Raw genomic sequence first — 18,527 nt, 5'->3', positions numbered from 1 at the left:
CTTTGAATGTGTGTTCAAACCATTTCCACCATCCATGCAATGTTACATCTATCATCACCTCTTAAAAACGTTTTCCTGCCCCATTCAACAGTAAACAACACTGATTTAAAATGTTCACATATAAATTAACTAAATAAAAATAAGCCAACTGCACAGACAAGTTCAGCTAGCCAGCTTCATTAACAAGAACTAAGATTTCTCTGTCTCTCTGTGTCTCAGAGAAACAAAACCATTACCAGCGACTCACCATTTTCTGCCAAAGGAGCTAAAACTTCAAAAATCATCTCCTTCTTGTCATGTTCTACTTGCTTTTTGAACAGCTTCACAAGCTCTTCAGCAATGTTTGTGTAGGCGAACTGCTCTTTGCTGGATTCTGTGAAATCAAGAAAGAGAAATCTAAGGGCACAGAAAAAACAAAACCAAGTGGCAGAACAGTTTCCTCTTCAGTTTATTAGGTGACTCGGTGCAAGGATTAATAGAGCTAAAAAGCCTTTACGGGCAGGAGCGACACATTCCAATACTTAAGCCTGTCACTAAATGAAAAGAAAAACATCTAGGACTGTTAAGATAAATGTGTTGACCTGAATTATTAATTATGTTCAAAGCTGTTAAAAAAAATTGCACCAGCGGAAAATGAACGTACCCATAGCAACAGCAAAATTACTAACATATAAATTAAGCCTTCAGCTGCCGTCAACCAAACAAGAAAAATTACACAGTGAGTGCGCTGGGATTCTGATTGAAGAGATTAAAAGGTCAGGCCCAGTGCCTTAACATTTACAGGGACGCATGCTGGTGGAATTTGTTCTGGTGTTTCAAAATAGCTGCCTCTACATGCCTAGATTCAACTTCTGCGGTGTCTGTAGCCTCTGCAAATGCAGGCAGAAGATTAGATTTATCGACCAGTCTTGTCACATTTTAAGTGTCTGTCAATCAATATTATGTGCCAGTATAAATAATTACCTACCTAACGGTGCAATCCTATGCATATTTAGACTGGGGGGAAAAGTCCAAAAGTTCCCAGCCAGCATAACTGCTGCAGGGAGACTGGGAGTCTTAGGACATTTTTCTGACTAAACATGCATAGGATTGCACCCCAAAATGTTTAAAATCTGGACATGAGGTGATCACCACACACAATTGGAATTTAGCAATAGATACAGCCACGGCAGTATTATTAGAATTAATAATAATTATAACAATTAATAATAGTCATTATATTATTGTTACTTACTTATTTAGTACCATCAGTATCCATGGTGCTTTATACAGCACAAGAGGCCAAATCTCTGTCCCAATGAGCTTACAATTTAAATTTTGACATGTTTAAGGAGGGCAGGAGAGGGAAGTTGAGGCAGAGAATCAGGGATCTGATTTGTGTGTGTTTCTGCTGCACATGCTTTGACTTAGTTATAGGTTGAGTTAAAGTGCCGCATGGGAACTGTGGGGGTGTACCAAAGGTTTCACAGATTTTTTTTTGAGAAGGACATAAGAGAGGGGGCATCGCACAGGTGTTCCAGGTGGCAATTCGAAGCATGATTTTGAACACAAGAACTCATGTAAGAAAACTTTATCTGGTATTTATCTGCAGTGGCAATACTATCATTTCCATTGAAAGCCAGGGCCCAACTTAAGATCTTGGTCCTGGCTCTCTTCCTGACCTACCTCATAGGGTTGTAGTGACTACCATTTACCACATGGCAGTGGCAGCTGGTGTCCACTGGGGCTGGTAGGGAAGAGCCAAGGGGTCACTTTCCTCCCTTTTGTCCTGGTGTGTTTTCCTAGCCAGGCCACCAGATCCATGGGTCAGGCCTTCCTGACTGGTTCTACCTCACAGATCGTGGTGTCCCAGTATTGTGCATTCCAGGACCTTGTCCCTCAGCTGTGGAATTCACTCCCCCTGCTGCTGTGGTTAACCAAGAGTTTGGAGGTGTTTAAGAAAGGTTTGAAAACCTTCCTCTTTGAATAGAGGAGGTTGGCTGGTTGTTCCTGAGGTAGAGCATGCTGGTGGTCCTTGTGGTGGCCACTACACACTTAACATGGGTTTTATTTTAAGGTTTTATTGTTTTGTTGTTGTTTATTCATTCAGTCGCTTCCGACTCTTCATGACTTCATGGACCAGCCCACGCCAGAGCTTTCTGTCGGCCGTTGCCACCCCTAGCTCCCCCAAGGTCAAGTCTGTCACCTCCAGAATATCATCCATCCATCTTGCCCTTGGTCGGCCCCTCTTCCTTTTGCCTTCCACTTTCCCTAGCATCAGCCTCTTCTCCAGGGTATCCTGTCTTCTCATTATGTGGCCAAAGTACTTCAGTTTTGCCTTTAATACCATTCCCTCAAGTGAGCAGTCTGGCTTTATTTCCTGGAGTATGGACTGGTTTGATCTTCTTGCAGTCCAAGGCACTCTCAGAATTTTCCTCCAACACCACAGTTCAAAAGCATCTATCTTCCTTCGCTCAGCCTTCCTTATGGTCCAGCTCTCGCAGCCATAGGTTACTACGGGGAATACCATTGCTTTAACTATGTGGACCTTTGTTGTCAGTGTGGTGTCTCTGCTCTTAACTATTTTATCGAGATTTGTCATTGCTCTCCTCCCAAGAAGTAAACGTCTTCTGATTTCCTGGCTGCAGTCAGCGTCTGCAGTAATCTTTGCGCCCAGAAATACAAAGTCTGTCACTGCCTCCATGTTTTCTCCCTCTATTTGCCAGTTATCAATCAAGCTGGTTGCCATAATCTTGGTTTATCTTCTTATAAATCAAATTAAGGTCTTTCATTAGAACTATTATAGTTATTGTATTTTATAACTGCTGACCTTTTTTTTACTTTTTTACGTCATGTATATAAATTATTGTTGTTGTTATTGTTGTTGTTGATTTGCTCACCAATAGCAGCAGCCTGCCCTTGCCCTTCCCCACAAGGAATGAGAAGAATACCCAGAAACCTCTGCACCATGTGAAGGCCATTGTAATACTCTTCTATTTGCCCTTCCACCTCTTGCTTCCTCTCCAATTTAGCTTCTCTATCAAATGCTGGTGATTTATTTATTTATTTGTTACATTTATATTCCACCTATCCTTCAAGGAATCCAAGGTGGCCTACATAACCCTCCTCCTTTCCATTTTATCATCACTACAACCCTGTGAGGTAGGTCAGGAAGAGAGTCAATGATTGGCCCAAAGTCACCCAGTGGTCTCCATGGCCAAGTGGAGACTAGAACCAGGGTCTCCTGAGCCCTGGGCCTAATCTACACCAAGCAGGATACTGCACTATGAAAACTGTATGAAAGCAGTATATAAAAGGCAGGAGCCACTCTACTGCTTTATAGAGGTACTGAAGTGCACTGACGACTGTTGGGGCCCATTGATACATACCATATACCACTTTCATAGTGCTATATCCTGCTTGGCGTGGCTCCTGCCTTTTATATACCGCTTCCATAGTGCAGTGCAATATCCAGGTTGGTTTAGATTAGGCCCTAGTCCAACATTTTACCACTATAGCACACTGTCTGTCTCTCTCTGCATTGCCCTAATAATAATTTCTGTGGTAATCTGAAGACATTGCTTTAAAAATCTATAACTTTATAACTGCCGAAACATCTGCTGCATCATCTTCTTCTTTTGAAGGCTAACAAACAGCTATACATTGTTGAGAGACAAGAATTTCTTACAAGGGGTAAGAAAAATCCTACACAAAGGGGCTGCAATTAAACCTTTAAAATAAGATATACAATAAACTTTATTTAAGTAGGGGTATGGATGGATGAACTCATGTGATGCCATTAGGCAGATCTCAAGTGATGCCATTAGGTAAAAAGGGAGGAGCTTGAATAGTGAGCATAGACGACAATAGCAGTATTTTTTTTCCATTTGAAAACTTGCTATAAATAGTAAGTAACAACAATATAACATCACTTATATAAAGAGAAATGATTTAAGAGTTGCATCCAAGGACTTACCAAGTTCTGCTAAGTTTCCAAACGCAACAAGGCACATTTCAGTCAAAGCCGAATTTTGGCAATGAATGCCCAACAATTTCACTAATGTTGGGATAACTCCCATTTTGATGAGCTGAGTTTGTAGGGTATCTAAACACAGACACACACACACACGTACAAAAAGACAAAATGTATTAAGTTAGCACATCTCCTTGCATTGTCATCTCAATATTGCCTCCTTAGTTATGGCCCAGTATCAATAACATAACATTCGGGAAACTATACAGTAAAAAAACATTTCTTCTCCTTGCTCCTTCTGATGTCTGCTAAGCATTGAAACCTACCATAGGAAAGAAATCCACATATGGTCCTCTATATGAGAGAAACTGCTGCTTGGCATGTATATCTACACAATAAACATAGGTTAGTTCTGTATCATTTTAACTATGAGTCTTGTCCTCCAGCATTCGCATACCCACCCACCCCTCCACAAATCACGGGAAATTATAGTTTGCTGAAGGGCCCTAAACCCTCTTCACAGAACTTCAATTCTCATTGTTACTTTGGAATTATTGTTAATTGCTAGTGAATATAAATGCTCTCTATACCCCTCAGGGCATCACAGATTTGTTAACAATAAAGAAGACCTGTACCATCCCAGTGCAATTAATATAATGTATAGTTTGACCCTTAGAAGTCTGTGTGCACAGGAACTGCTGGATTGGCAGCAATAATGATCCTACATACCCAACCTGGGTATGTGGGCTCATTATTGGTTCAGCAGACCCTATGCACATAGACCTTCCAGAGTCAAACTACACATTATATTAATTACACTGGGATGGATCCAGACTTAATTATTCTTAGAGTAATAAACCCATTGAAATCAATAGAATGAGTTAGTCATGCCTAATATATGTCCCATTAATGTCAACAGGACTATTGTAAGTGTGACTAAGTCCAGATCCAACCTATAGCATGCAGATCCACTTGTGCGCAAAAGGTGAGGGTTTTTTTAAAAAAACAATTTCCCCCGCTCCCTTCACCCCATCCCCGGTGGGCACAGATTCTCCTCCTGAGGAGCTCTGTGCCCCATGCACGGTTCCCGACTCCTTGCGAGTAACTGCAAGGAGGCAGGACAAACCGTGACACCCTCCCACACATTCCGCAGTCTCGGGATCAGCCCAAGACCGTGGAAAAAGCGGGCTGAAAGGGTAGGGCGATATCCCGGGGAAAGGGAGGGATCATCCCTCCCTGCTCCCGGGATCCCTGTGTGTCATGTGGATGCACAGGGACGATCCTGGGGATCGCCCTGGGATATCACCCTATCTAGCTACGGCCTGGATAGTAACTTCAGTTTTTACAGACAATGGAAAATTACCAAGTATGATTCAACATTTGGTTTAGCCTCTGAAAATCAAAACAAACAGTACTATTTAACACTAACTGAATTTATTTATGAGTAAGCCTTCTACAGATTGGAAGCAAATTAAGACGGCTTAGAAATCCCTCACCCCCACTGTTGTGCTGCCACTGAAGTTAAATTTAGGTGAGCCCATAAAGCCACCAGCACATGTATTAAAGATAATTCTACCCCTAGTATACATGAGAGGTAAATATTATCGCACCCTCCTTTAACTCTATTGCAAGTTGCTTAGAATCTTGAGGCTTTTTCAGATGTTACTTTGGCTGCTGCTTGGTAACACTGGAGTTGTATGAGAGGACTTCATGCTATGCATCCTTCCCATGAGAACTTGGATGTAACTGCGTATTACAGGAAACAGCCATGCTTGTAGAAGCTAGCACCCATATTACTAAAGGTAATGTCAGAAGAAGGAGCCCTTGGACTCCCTAGGAAGCCTGGAAAAAGCTAAACGTCTTCAGAGGAACTGGTTCAGGAGAAGAACTCAGATCGATAGTAAGTATCATGATGTTCCTGCACCTAGTCTCCTCCAGATCTGTTGAACTACAAATACCATAATCCCAAATAACATCTTGCTGGTGGGGGTAATGGGACTTGTAGTGCAACATACCTGCAGAGTGCCAGGTTGGGGAAACCTGCTCTAGCGGTTTCTCTGTAATTATGCCTGGGGGAAAGAAGAGTCATGACAAAAGAAGAAAAAAAGTCAGAAAACACAACACACCAGAAACAATGGGAATAGGGAATTCACATTCCTATATTGCTTCAAAAGACATTAAGAGACTATAAGAGAGCATTGCCACCTATACAGGCTATCTTTTGAAACCAAATCTCACCATTCACAGCCAAAGTTTGATTTCCTCAACTGAACTCAGGTTTCAGTTTCCTACGAAGTAATTTTTTATGCAGCACCTTTAACCTAAAGCAATGTTCGGCACATTGAACAATGTTTTAAGAGACATCTATGGTCATGTGATGAAAGTAACGTTCTAACTCACTCTTGCTTATCAGTCAAACCAACAGAACCTGCAGCTCATTACAATTGTCGGCAGAGATGACGCCATCTTGACACAGAGTTAAATTCAAACACGAAGGTGACCTCTCTGCTACTTTAGTGAAGAGTTCATAAGGTTCACCATTGAATGTTAAGCTTACATTTTAAAGAGAAGGCATGTTATAGCCTGAAGAGTCTTTTCTTCACTGAATATTTTGCCACCACAATAAATATCAGCTAAAATATAGCATAAGACAAAAACAAGCTCTATATGTTCAATACGGGGAAAGGATACTGAATGGATTGTGATGAGCAGCCTTGCAATTAAATTTTCAGGGCATACTCTCCCATCCCTGCTCTGCAACTTCTACTCATTCTCCTCTTCTACACTCATCCTGCATTGGGAAACCAGGCCTGGCAGGCAGGCAAAAAAATACGGTAGCTGCAACAGCTCACTTTTATTAGCTGGTGCTGCGGCAGTGCAGAGCATATGTGCATATGTTTCTATTTCTTGTCTGGTAGCTTGGAGCCAATTATTACTTTTCCATAGGAAAGTGCATAATTGCAAGGGTGATAATACATGTACCTATAGACCTAGCTCTCACATAACATTATCCCATGGTTGGATTGTGAACTCTGGGTTTTTAAACCATGTTGTAATTATGTGTGAACCCAGAACTATGGATTGTTCATGGGTTGTTTCACCAGGCTACAAGCAGCAGACAAAAATGTAAAAAAACCCAGCTGCTCTACATGCCAATACTACAGCACTGGAAAGCTTTTGGAATACAGGGAGGAAGTGAGTGAAGGAGGAAGGGCAGAATCAACTCAGGGACTTAGAAGACAAACTATAGTTTATTCGATCATCTGCCAGATAAACCCTGGATAGGGCAACAAATCATGGATTACCCATTAGTTAAATAAACCATGAATTAGTATTATGTATGAACCAGGTTGTACTAAAAAGATGCATCAAATAATACATGTGCCAGTGTAAATGATCACCCACCTAAAACTTAGCAGCACAGGAAACTGTGTTATACTGTGTCAGCCCATTAATCCACCTAGCTCAGTATTGTTTACACTGAGTCAAGAGACCTTTTCAGTCTGGAACATTTTATATGTAAAGCAACCACTGAGCTACAGCATTTCTCGTAAATTTGAATTTCAGTGGCTCTATGTGCTTCAGGTGACACAAAAAGGACTGCCAAAGAATGGGATCTAAAGAGACTATTCCAAATACTTCATTTTACAATTTACAGGTCCAGAATCTAGCCATGATTTAATTTAATATTTAATAATGGAATAGTATAATCAACAGGTAATGAAGTTTACACTTTTTTGGTAAATTTTCTGTGTTTAGGTAATATTTTAGGTAATCATTCTTTGAATCACATGTATGAACTGTACCTGTATTTACTATTATATAATTCTATTATACCATTAGCTCTGGAAGCACAACTTTCAAGCAGTAAGCAAATATCACAGATGTCATTGTAGACACAAGAATTAGCAAAGGAGAAACAAATGACTTGAATATTGATTTCCTTTTGATTCTTGCATAGGTAAGGTTTCAAGAGAAGGAAAAGTAATGTAAAGAGGCAGAACATAAATCAACCAATGCAATATATTCAGATCACATAATTTCGGACAGCTTGCAAGATTAAGACAGGCTTTTAGATTACACTGTTAAGATGGGTGTTTTTCAAAAGCAATGGATGAAAACACAAAATTGAACAGATTGAATTTTAATGCAAAGTGAAATGAGAAACTACAATGTAAAGAATGGTTTTTAGATACATATATTGCTATGTGCACATGCACACAGCTCCAAAATAAGGTTGTCCTCCCCACCACCTGTAAATGTTAATATTAGAGAACAATTTTATATACTTTGTGGCTGCAATACTCTACACATTTACCTGAGAGCAAGTCCCTGGAATTCAATGGGGCTCCGGTTTCAGTAAGGCTGCAAATCCATTCTGGGTGTTAGTCTAACAGTGCTATGCATGGTGCCAAACCTATTTTGGGGCTAGGTTTCAGCACCTTGGATAGCTCCTTTAGTGTTCTGGCTGAGTCTGACTGAAAGCCAGAATGGATACACAGCCCCACTGAAATTGGAGCCACCAGCCTTCACTGATGGGGTTCACCTCTATGTAGATACGTAAATGGCACTGTGTTATTTTCACATTTCAAATGAATAAATTAAGAAAGAACGTGTAGTGCACTTGCTAGAGTGCTAGATAGAAAGACAGTAGCTTGCCTAATACAGATAGTGAGCGCTTACGATTCCCACATCCTAAACTGCCTCACAGTTATATTTTGCTTATTGGAAGAAGGATAGGAGAGAAATGTAACAAGTGGGATTTGCAACAAAATGTTGCAGCATGGCATGCTCCTGTTCAGTTTTTCAGCTAGCCAGCCATGCCTTTTTTCAAGATATTCAATTCCCCCACCAACCACATCCTCCCCACCCACCCCGTTCATACACTCGGCATTCTGTGTTGAGTCCCTCGTTGAGCCTCTTTTTATCCCCATATTTTACATCTTAAAAGATTTTGTGTATTTCCGCACACCTTTGGAATCCCCTGCGCATGTCAGTACCTCCCTCTTGTACCCCAGGGCCCCCACTTTGACTACATTCCTGTTGGGGCTCATCAGCTGACTCCGCTATTAGGGGGGTGATAGTTTCAAGCTATGGCCTGATCTTACAAATTCTCACTTATACACAACAGGGTTATGCCTCAGGAAAGAATGATCTATGGAGCAACCACGAGACCTTCATCAGGAAATATATCCTTAGGATGGACGGCAGGTGCACATTAGCTTACAGTTATGATCTGGGTATCAGAGGTATGTCTCATGTTAACAAAGTCTATTCCTGACAGTACTAGCACTTTGTAAAGTGGGATCTGTATTTAACAGTGGGCCTGTTCAGACAACACGCTAAGCCATGATTAGTACACTAACCATTTTGCAGCAAGTGGTTAGTGTGTTTAAACCATGGTTATGTAGCCACCATGGTTAGGAATGGTTCACATGACACACTAAGTCATGGTTCACATGACAGGTTAAGCCATAATGTTTATCTCAAAATGCTTAACTGTCATGGTTTAGCGTGTTGTCTGAACAGGCCCAATCCTTCATTTACAGAAGCGTGTTTAACATACACACACTGCAAGAGGGTAATGGTTGCTTAGGCCCATTTGAAAAGCTGTTCACCTGACTGCTGCATTCCCCATCCACCACTGCAATGCTTCAGAGGTTGGCCAAACTCTGGCTGTTGCACAGATCAGGTGTAGCTCCTGAGAGATGTTAGAAGGTAAATAAATATTTGTTGGCAGGGCACATGATAGAAAATGGTCATCCCACCTCTTTCTTCTAGTTACAGGGTTGCAAATAGCAGAGCCCAAACAATTTCATATCAGTGTGGGGTTGAAGTAGAGGGACCAGCAAAACAGAGCAAAGAAGAAATTATAGCACTGATACCTGCTGATAAGGGAGTAAAAAGCTATGAAAGCAACACTTTGGTATGAATATTAAGGAGAGAAAAGCAATAGGGTAAGTGGGAAAATTGGTTGCATCCTGTGACTTGACCATATGAAGATTTGGACATATCACTCTTCATCTATTTTACATGAGGCACCACAGCTAAAAAAAGACAATGTCTTAAAATTGGGTAGGTCTTCTGCAAGTTTGATTTATTATGACCCTATTCCTGAAACTCTGCCATAATCTACTTTGGAACAAATTGGAACACAGGGGCAGAAGCTTGTTGACCAGGAGGTATTTGGAAGGAATATATGCTCAGGATAAAGGCTGGAAAGTAGCTGCTGAGTTCCAGGAGCAGGATAATGCTGGGAGAGGGAAGCAACTTTGTACATGGAATGGTAGAGAAACGAAGGGTTTCCAATGCAACCAGTCAAAAGGCATGACTTGCTTCACACAGCACGGCAATCTAAAGTACGGGTTGAATTGTGGATTGTTGTGCTGTGTGAACCCAACCATGCTAACAAACCATGCCTTGTTAATCACAAATCAACAAATAGTTCACAACCCAACAACAAACCATGGGATCTCTTTATGGGTTGCTTGTGGTTAACAAGCCATGGTTTGATAGCACAGTTGGATTCACTCGATATAACAGCCTATGATTCAGCTACAACCCATACTCAACCTTCACAATCCATACTCTGGCTTGATGTGTTGTGTGAACCCACCTATTGTGCAGTTATTCCATATTTTCCTCCTTAACATATTTTTCTGGGAAGAAAAATGACAGAAGAAGTGGTGGCAAAACACGAAAGGTTAACAAATGGAATTTGATCTGGATCCCCCATAAAATTCCATGTTTGAGACAGGATAATTGCAGGACAACAGGTTCATTTGGAAGTACCTTAACATAATACTGAGTAGCACCAGAGACAACCAACACCTCCACCCCACCCTACACATATACACCTCAGCCCATCAGACGTATCTTAGGTAAGAATAAGAAGGGAGGGGGGAAGAAACCTTTGCAGATGCCATTCAAGATTGGAGAATAGACACTCCCGATAATCTACTCCAGTTTGGTTTTCTGGCAGCTTAATTTAGCTGATGTAATGCAATTCCCTCTCTGAGCATTCTTGCTTGCCAAGATCAAACAATTCCTTGCCCCTGGCCTGTGGGTGAATGGGTTTCTCCTGAAGGCTGGACAAGTCCCCTATTCCATTCCCACCCTGGAAATGACTAAGAAGGCAAAGGACTGCCCGAGGGCCATGGTGCTGCGAACACTTCAGTATCTTCATTATAGCAGTATTCTTTTCTGCACCCAGAGAAAATGAAGGATGCTGTGCAGAAATGAAGGAAGCCAGAAGACAGACATGAGTATTATGTAACAGTCCGCCAGGACTCACTGGGCTGAGTCAATCTCCTTCTCTTGCTGCAAATACCCAGACAGAGAGGCAGCAGGGGCTGAATACAAAGTTAAGGGAGAGCCCTGCCTGGGAATGCTTTGAGCTGATAAGGATAGCACAGCCCAACTGTGGGAGAGTGAAGCCTCAGCAGCAACAGCTGGGCCTCATCACGATGCTGCTATAAAGCTCTGCGAAGGAAAAGTAGGGTGGTGGGAAGAGAAGAATCAGGGCAGACAGCTGGTGAGAGGTGCTTGCAAGAGGACTGATCCCCTCACTACCCCCCCTTTCTCTGTGCCAAGGCAGATACTGGAGGAGTGCCTCACCTGCTACCACCACCCAGGGCTTCCTTGGCTAGGAGATCTGGAAATTCCCAGTTGGCATCCAAAGGAAGACCTCAGGCATATTGAAACCTGGGCTTATCATCTTTCTCTGAGGTAACGGAAGAACCCACCAAGTACTTAGTCGGAAGAGTTGCTTCCTTAGGAGTGGACAACCACCACTGAAGTTAAGCTATGAAGGGTTTCCACCTGAAAGGCCAGTACTGAAAAAGGGGAGAGTGGGACATTTCTGTACTTTAAAGCCAGGAAGGGGGCAGAGAGGAAGGTGTAGTTCCTTACCCTGAGTCTATATTAGTTTTTGTGAACCGCCCAGGGAGCTTTGGCTATTGGGTGGTATAAAAATGTTAATAATAATAATAATAATAATAATAATAATATATGCTTGCCTGTCCTCAGTGCTGCAATTAGAGGCAAAGACTTATAAATACAAATTGCCTCCATTTACTGGTGGGCTTGCAATTATGGAGACAATGGAAGAGGGTGATTTAATGTATCCCTTCTGGACGACCTGCAGGGTTGTTGTTGTTGTTATTATTACATTGTTATTCCACTTTTTTCCTCTTTAAGGAACCCAAGGTGGTGTACATAATCCTCCTCCTCTCCATTTTATCTTAACAACCACCCTGTGAGGTAGGTTGGGCTGAGAGTCTGTGGCTGGCCTGAAGTCACCCAGTGAACTCCTATGGCCAAGTGGGAACCAGAACCTGGATCTCCTGGCTCCCTGTCTAACACTCTAGCTACTACACCACACTGGTGTATTAGGAACCAGAAATGCACAAATTAGGGTGCCCAGGAGCAACTAAAAATTGTGCCTGCAGAGTTCAGGAAGAAGGTTGCTTTCACTGTTCGTTTTCCTTGGGAAAACTCAAATTTTTGCAACCTTGATTGTAAAAACATGGAACCTTTGTACTCCACCCACCTCTGCCCGACAGCTGAACCTCCGAAAATGTGATGCTTCACATTTTAGGATGCAAATTTTATAAGTGTGCCTTCCCACAGACACATTGCCAAAACACACACATGACACTCTTCTGATTTATGCCACTTAAAATATCTAGTCCCTAGAGACATTTTTTAAATTATTTTGCAGTGATACAGGTAAAAATACGACAGTATTGTCAGTAATGCAAATTTTCCTCTTGGACGGAGTGAGTAGTTCATTTAATATTTATACATTGTTTGAACTGCTCAAAACCTGTTTATCTGGGAGCTTAAATTATAATTAGTTTGTTTAGAAAAGTGCTCACAGGTGATTAGGCAGAAGAGCTAGCTTAATAATAGACCTCAGGGTGAGGGGTGGGTAGAAGCAAACTCTTTTGGGCTGTCCGATCCATCTGTTTATTAGAAATAATGGAGCACTCTTATTCCAGATTAATTCAAAGGAACCCAAAGAGCACTTCAAAGATGAAGAATTTGTTTACACTGACACCATTTTACAGACAGAAAAGAAGTTAATGAGAAGATTTCACAGGATGGGAAACAACACCAGAAGAGCTAGGTACCATACATAACATGTACGGAACAGCAAAAGAAGCATCTTCATTATTAAGGGAAACAACAATGTACTGTGAGAAAGGTTCTCATAATTCTCTACAAAAAAAGCCAGTTCCCCATATTCAGCCATCAACAGGGGAACTGGCTTGATTCTTAATGATTCCCAATGGCCCAGTTTGGATGTACATTCTTGGCTTTTTAAAAACAGCTGAGAAAGACAACTGGGATTCCCTCATGCCTCCTCACATGCCTGCTTTGGTTCAAGATCTGGCTTGTTCAAGATCCGGTTTGTTCTAAACCAATGTCCCCCCACCCCTTACATCTGAAACAGGAACTCTGCTTTAAAACAAACTAGGACCGCCACACTGAAGCCAGCACACAAAAGGGAGAGAGATATGAAGGAAGCTCACACTGGCTCAGTGCTCATTCCCACTTTGAAATGCATATCCAAACTGGGCCACTGAGTTCTATAGGGAAGCGCAGATGTTCCTCTTCACATTGGAGGTGGGGGAAGCAAAGCAATGCCTTTTGGCCATCCCATTCTCCCTAACACAGAGCTCGCCTGCCTGTAAAAGTTCCCCCATACATTTTAGTGGAGGAAGCAAAGCTGTACGATCATTCTTTTGCACATGTAAAACTACTACCTCCATTGAAATGAATGGGTTAGCCTATGCTTTGAGAAACTCCATGTGGACATAGAAATAATACACATGGGGCTCTGAACTGGGACAAGTACGTATTACAACTGCTCGGATGGTATTTAACAATATTACAATAGATTTATTACTATAACGGGAAACACTAGTTTACCTATAATCAAAATAGCAGCTGTTCTTTTTGAATTGTTTTAACATTTTCTTTTTTTAAAAAAAAATTATATTTAAAACAAAGGGTTGTTTTTTTAGTGTTTTTGTTTACCATTCTCATTGCTATAGTTCATCAGCATGCCACAAAAGACAGTCAAGAGCTTCTCACTGGCTGGATCTGTTTTACTGCACAGTGACCTTAAATGGTCTATTACAATCTGTGCCCCACCTGCATGGTCAACTGCGTTTCTGCCCTCATCTGTAAAACAAAGAGTCAAGTTAAAAATAAAATTAAAAAGGCACTTAAGAGTTCCAAACATAACAATAATCATAAAGAGAAAGATGGTCCTGGATTATTAGTGCTATTGTAATCACAGTATTGATGGGACAAATGTATTTAGCAGAATGCTAAAGGGAAAGGCTGCTGTATGTACCTTATTTTAAGGACAATTTCTTGCAAAATATGAATTTATGTACTTAGGGAGAATCCCACAGTCCATAGGACAGCATCCAACTGTATCATTCTGCTGGTGCAAATGAGATTGCGCTAGGTTCTGAACTATGCTCAAGAGATGAATCCAAGTAAATTACATGTGCACAAGAATGGTTATGCAAAATGCTTTCCATTATGCTTCTGCAACCTGTTGTGCAACCGGTTGTATAATGGGTTTCACTTTCTTTTGGGGTTATTCAACTGCCTGCACAACTGGTTCTGCAAGAGAAAACTGCTTGCAGAACGGAAAGATCCAGCAGAGCTCTGCTAGCATTATAAGAGTTTGCAGAATGTCACTGTTAAATGCTGCCCATGATCACCGAGGACCCATTAAATTGGTCCAACAGCTCTTGCGCTTCTATGTCTGAGCAAGTATGCCAAGGGACAGAGGACTGAGGGAGGAAAATTATTCCTTTATTTATTTATTATTGATTGATTGATTGATTGCATTTTTATACCGCCCAATAGCTGAAGCTATTGGGAAGCAAAAGATAAATAGCAGGGCATATGCTTTCTCAGAGCCCCGAATTGTTCGCAAGTCAGCTTGGATAGATCCTGCTTCAAAGCAGAGGCATCACACAGCATCTCTGATTTTTGGTACAGCACGTATCTTTGAGGACCATAAATCATGCAACAGAGACCACCTAGGGGAAAAAAAGAGTTAGTTAATGAAGGGGTGGGGAGGAGGAAATCCTCAAAAAAAGCAGGCAGGCAGAGAAAAATATTTTGCAAATGTGTTTTCCATCCGAGAGCCTTGAAGAGTTTTGTAAACACCAGCTTGTTGAACCTGCATGATGTCATTATGTGAGAAAATGAAATTGCTTTCAATTGTTTGAGATAAATTTCATCAGCAAGGCAAGATGACCTAACTTTTAATAACAGGCAGCTGAAGTGCAAAGGATACTTTACAGTTTAATGGCTAAACAGTCTGCACTTACCATAGCTTGGAAGCAAAACCATGTACAGGCAAACCATAGTTTACTTTAGAACTGTTTGTCGTCTGATTTAATCGTTCATCGGCTCAGCTAACTAGGATTTCAAGCTGCATGGCTTTGCTTCCCACCAGCTCAGCGTATGATTTCAATGGGGCTGTGAACTCATTCTGGGTTTTAGTCAGAACCAGCCAGAACTCTAAAAGTGTTGTCCAAAGTGCTAAACACCATCTCCCAAATAGATTCAGTAAATTGGACAGCTCCTTTAGAGTTCTGGCTGGTTCTGACTAAAACCCAGAATGGATTCATAGCCCCACCAAATTCAGAGCCAACAAACTCCCCTGGACCACTGAAACAAACAGGAGGTTGTATCAAATTATGCTGGTGGAAAAATTATGAGGATTGGTGCTCTTTCTGTTAGCACAGGAGTAGAGGACGTCCAGGTGGGGGGGGGGGCTTCATTGCCCCTACTGAACCCACTGCGGGCTGCGGGCTGTCCCTACCAAAATTGTGGTTGCTGTCACTAAACTTACAGCTGAATTTGCCGGCAGTGGCAAAATCACAGCAAGTTTTGCTGCCACAGAATATCTCACTGGGGTAGTGGCAGGGACAGGCGGGGGCAGGGGGAACAAAACAAAACCTGGCACTGGGAGGGGACTGCATGCAGCCCACGAGTTGCCTACCCCGGCACTAGTGGTTGCACAACCATTAGGAGAAGTAGTTTAAGTAACACTTAATCTAATGAGTTGTGCGCTACTTTATGGAAGGGCTTGCACAAGCACAAAGTATTGGATTTGACACTTGTGCGAGAATGAAAATGGGGTTTCCACAAGCAGTGAAAGCTTTAAGATGGTGAACTGACAACACTGGATACAACCCAACGTTCATAAAATCTCCTTTCAGCGTGTGTGTTTTTCCGTGTTGCAAGCTTTCAGAACACACAGAATTTAAAATCAGGCACAACGAGCCTTCAAAAGATCTCTGTAATGTACTTTCTCTTTCTATAAAAATAAGACAGAAAAGCAACGTAGGGTGTACAGGTAAACCAAAATGATTCACTGGGCTGTAGCTTGTGTGTTCAGTTTTATTTTTGCTTTTTAGCAAGTTATAAAGGATCTTTTTATCAGGTGATAAACAACTTTCAAATAGGTTTCTTGATACTTAAACTTGGGTATAAATCCATATTTCTTGCCTTGATAAAAGAAATAAATAATTAATAGCAGGCATATAAAATAAAACCAAAACACTTGGTTGGTTCTAGCAGAGGCCATCTGTGAATGGGGAGGGAGGGGAGAGGTGATTTTTGCCTATCTCCCTGTCTGTGCCATTTCCAACGTGCAGAAGCAGATTTTTTTACGGGCGAGAAGAGGGATCAGCAAAACCCGCCTCCCCCACCTTCTGTTTGTGGAAGCTGAAAGTGCTCCATTCTGTACGCAGAACTCCACATCCAGATCTATGAATACGAACTAATTAAAATTGATTTAGTTTAGAAAATACAGCCAGAGATTTTGATTTTAAGCTTCCTGTTCACACCAGCACCGCACATCTCTCCTAAATGGGACAAAGCACACTATAAATTCAAAATGCTACATGTTGTCCATTAAATAATAATAATAATAATTATTATTATTATTATTATTATTATTATTATTATTATTTATTTATTTATTTATTTATATAGCACCATCAATGTACATGGTGCTGTACAGATTACACAGTAAATAGCAAGACCCTGCCGCATAGGCTTACAATCTAATAAAGTTGTAGTAAACAATAAGGAGGGAAAGAGAATGCAAACAGGCACAGGGAAGTGTAAACAGGCACCGGGTAGGGTGAGGCTAACAGTATAGAGTCAGAACAAACTCAACATTTAAAAGCTATAGGGAAAAGAAAAGTTTTTAGCTGAGTTTTAAAAGCTGTGATTGAGTTGGTAGTTCTCAAGTGTTCTGGAAGAGCGTTCCAGGCGTAAGGGGCAGCAGAAGAAAAAGGACGAAGCCGAGTAAGGGAAGTGGAGGTCCTTGGGCAGGCGAGAAGCATGGCATCAGAGGAGCGGAGAGCACGAGCTGTCTACAAAAGACACCCACTGAATCCCAGTCCAAATAAGTTCAGAATGGGCTGTTTTGTCATATTCCCTGCTTGACTGCTACCTTTTCAAGTTCAGCAGTAAACCACACAAAACAGTTCCGATTCCTCTAATAGCTTGGAAGTTTTTTTAAATAATAATAATAATATAATAATAATAATAATAATAATAATAATAATAATAATAATAATAATAATAATTTTGTAATAGTTTAAAAAAGCAAAACACTGCTCTCTTGTAAACCTAAGGAGCAAACACCCATCACAGCTTCAGTTTGCATCACTACAGCTCTCAATAAGTATTTCTTAAACAAGCAAACTCACATGGTTTTCTTTAATGATTGTACTCTTTTAAGCCCAAGTGAATAAAGAAATACCATACAGTGACAGGCAAGTATATAACTGAATATATACAATTTTGTATATAACTGAATGTCATTTTTACATGCAACTGCTGGGAATGGAAGCGGATTTTATTTATTTTTATTTTATTTATTACATTTTTATACCACCCAATAGCCGAAGCTCTCTGGGCGGTTCGCAAAAATTAAAACCATAGTAAAACAACCAACAGGTTAAAAACACAAATACAAAATACAGTATAAAAAGCACAATCAGGATAAAAACCACGCAGCAAAATTGATATAAAATTCAAATACAAAGTTAAAACAGCAAAATTCAAATTCAAGTTAAAATTAAGTGTTAAAATACTGAGAGAATAAAAAGGTCTTCAGCTGGCGACGAAAGGAGTACAGTATAGGCACCAGGCGGACCTCTCTGGGGAGCTCATTCCACAACTGGGGTGCCACAGCGGAGAAAGCCCTCCTCCTAGTAGCCACCTGCCTCACTTCCTTTGGCAGGGGCTCACGGAGAAGGGCCCCTGTAGATGATCTTAAGGTCCGGGCAGGTACATATGGGAGGAGGCGTTCCTTCAAATAATAAATACCTAATAAACTTAGGGCTCATCTACACCAACCAGGTATTCCATTATGAAAGTGGTAGTAAAGCGGTACACAAAATGCAGGAGCCACACTACTGCTTTATAGTGGCATTGAAGAGCACTGACAACTGGTGGGGCCCATTGACACATCTAAACCAAGCAGGATATAACACTATGAAAGTAGTATATGGTATGT

The 18,527-nt window shown here is 41.2% G+C and overlaps 1 protein-coding gene across 6 annotated transcripts in view; it reads right to left on the bottom strand.

The window, feature by feature from the left end:
- The window catches only part of RAP1GDS1 (Rap1 GTPase-GDP dissociation stimulator 1), a 128,969-nt gene that overhangs the window by 24,856 nt on the left and 85,586 nt on the right, over positions 1-18,527 (bottom strand). For 5 of the 6 annotated variants that reach the window (XM_063135926.1, XM_063135925.1, XM_063135927.1 and 2 more), the window contains 3 exons: positions 13,997-14,143; positions 3,956-4,084; positions 248-373 (listed from right to left, as the gene is read on the bottom strand). In XM_063135926.1, coding sequence (XP_062991996.1) covers positions 248-373; positions 3,956-4,084; positions 13,997-14,143 — 402 coding nt within the window. The remainder of the gene's footprint in view (positions 1-247; positions 374-3,955; positions 4,085-13,996; positions 14,144-18,527) is intronic. The other variant, XM_063135928.1, reaches the window with a different exon arrangement.

The sequence above is a fragment of the Elgaria multicarinata genome, chromosome 10 (genome assembly GCF_023053635.1).
Source record: "Elgaria multicarinata webbii isolate HBS135686 ecotype San Diego chromosome 10, rElgMul1.1.pri, whole genome shotgun sequence".
Lineage (NCBI taxonomy): Eukaryota > Metazoa > Chordata > Lepidosauria > Squamata > Anguidae > Elgaria > Elgaria multicarinata.
The sequence above is the reverse complement of the archived record's forward strand: the minus strand, read 5'-3'. Positions and strand labels throughout refer to the sequence as shown.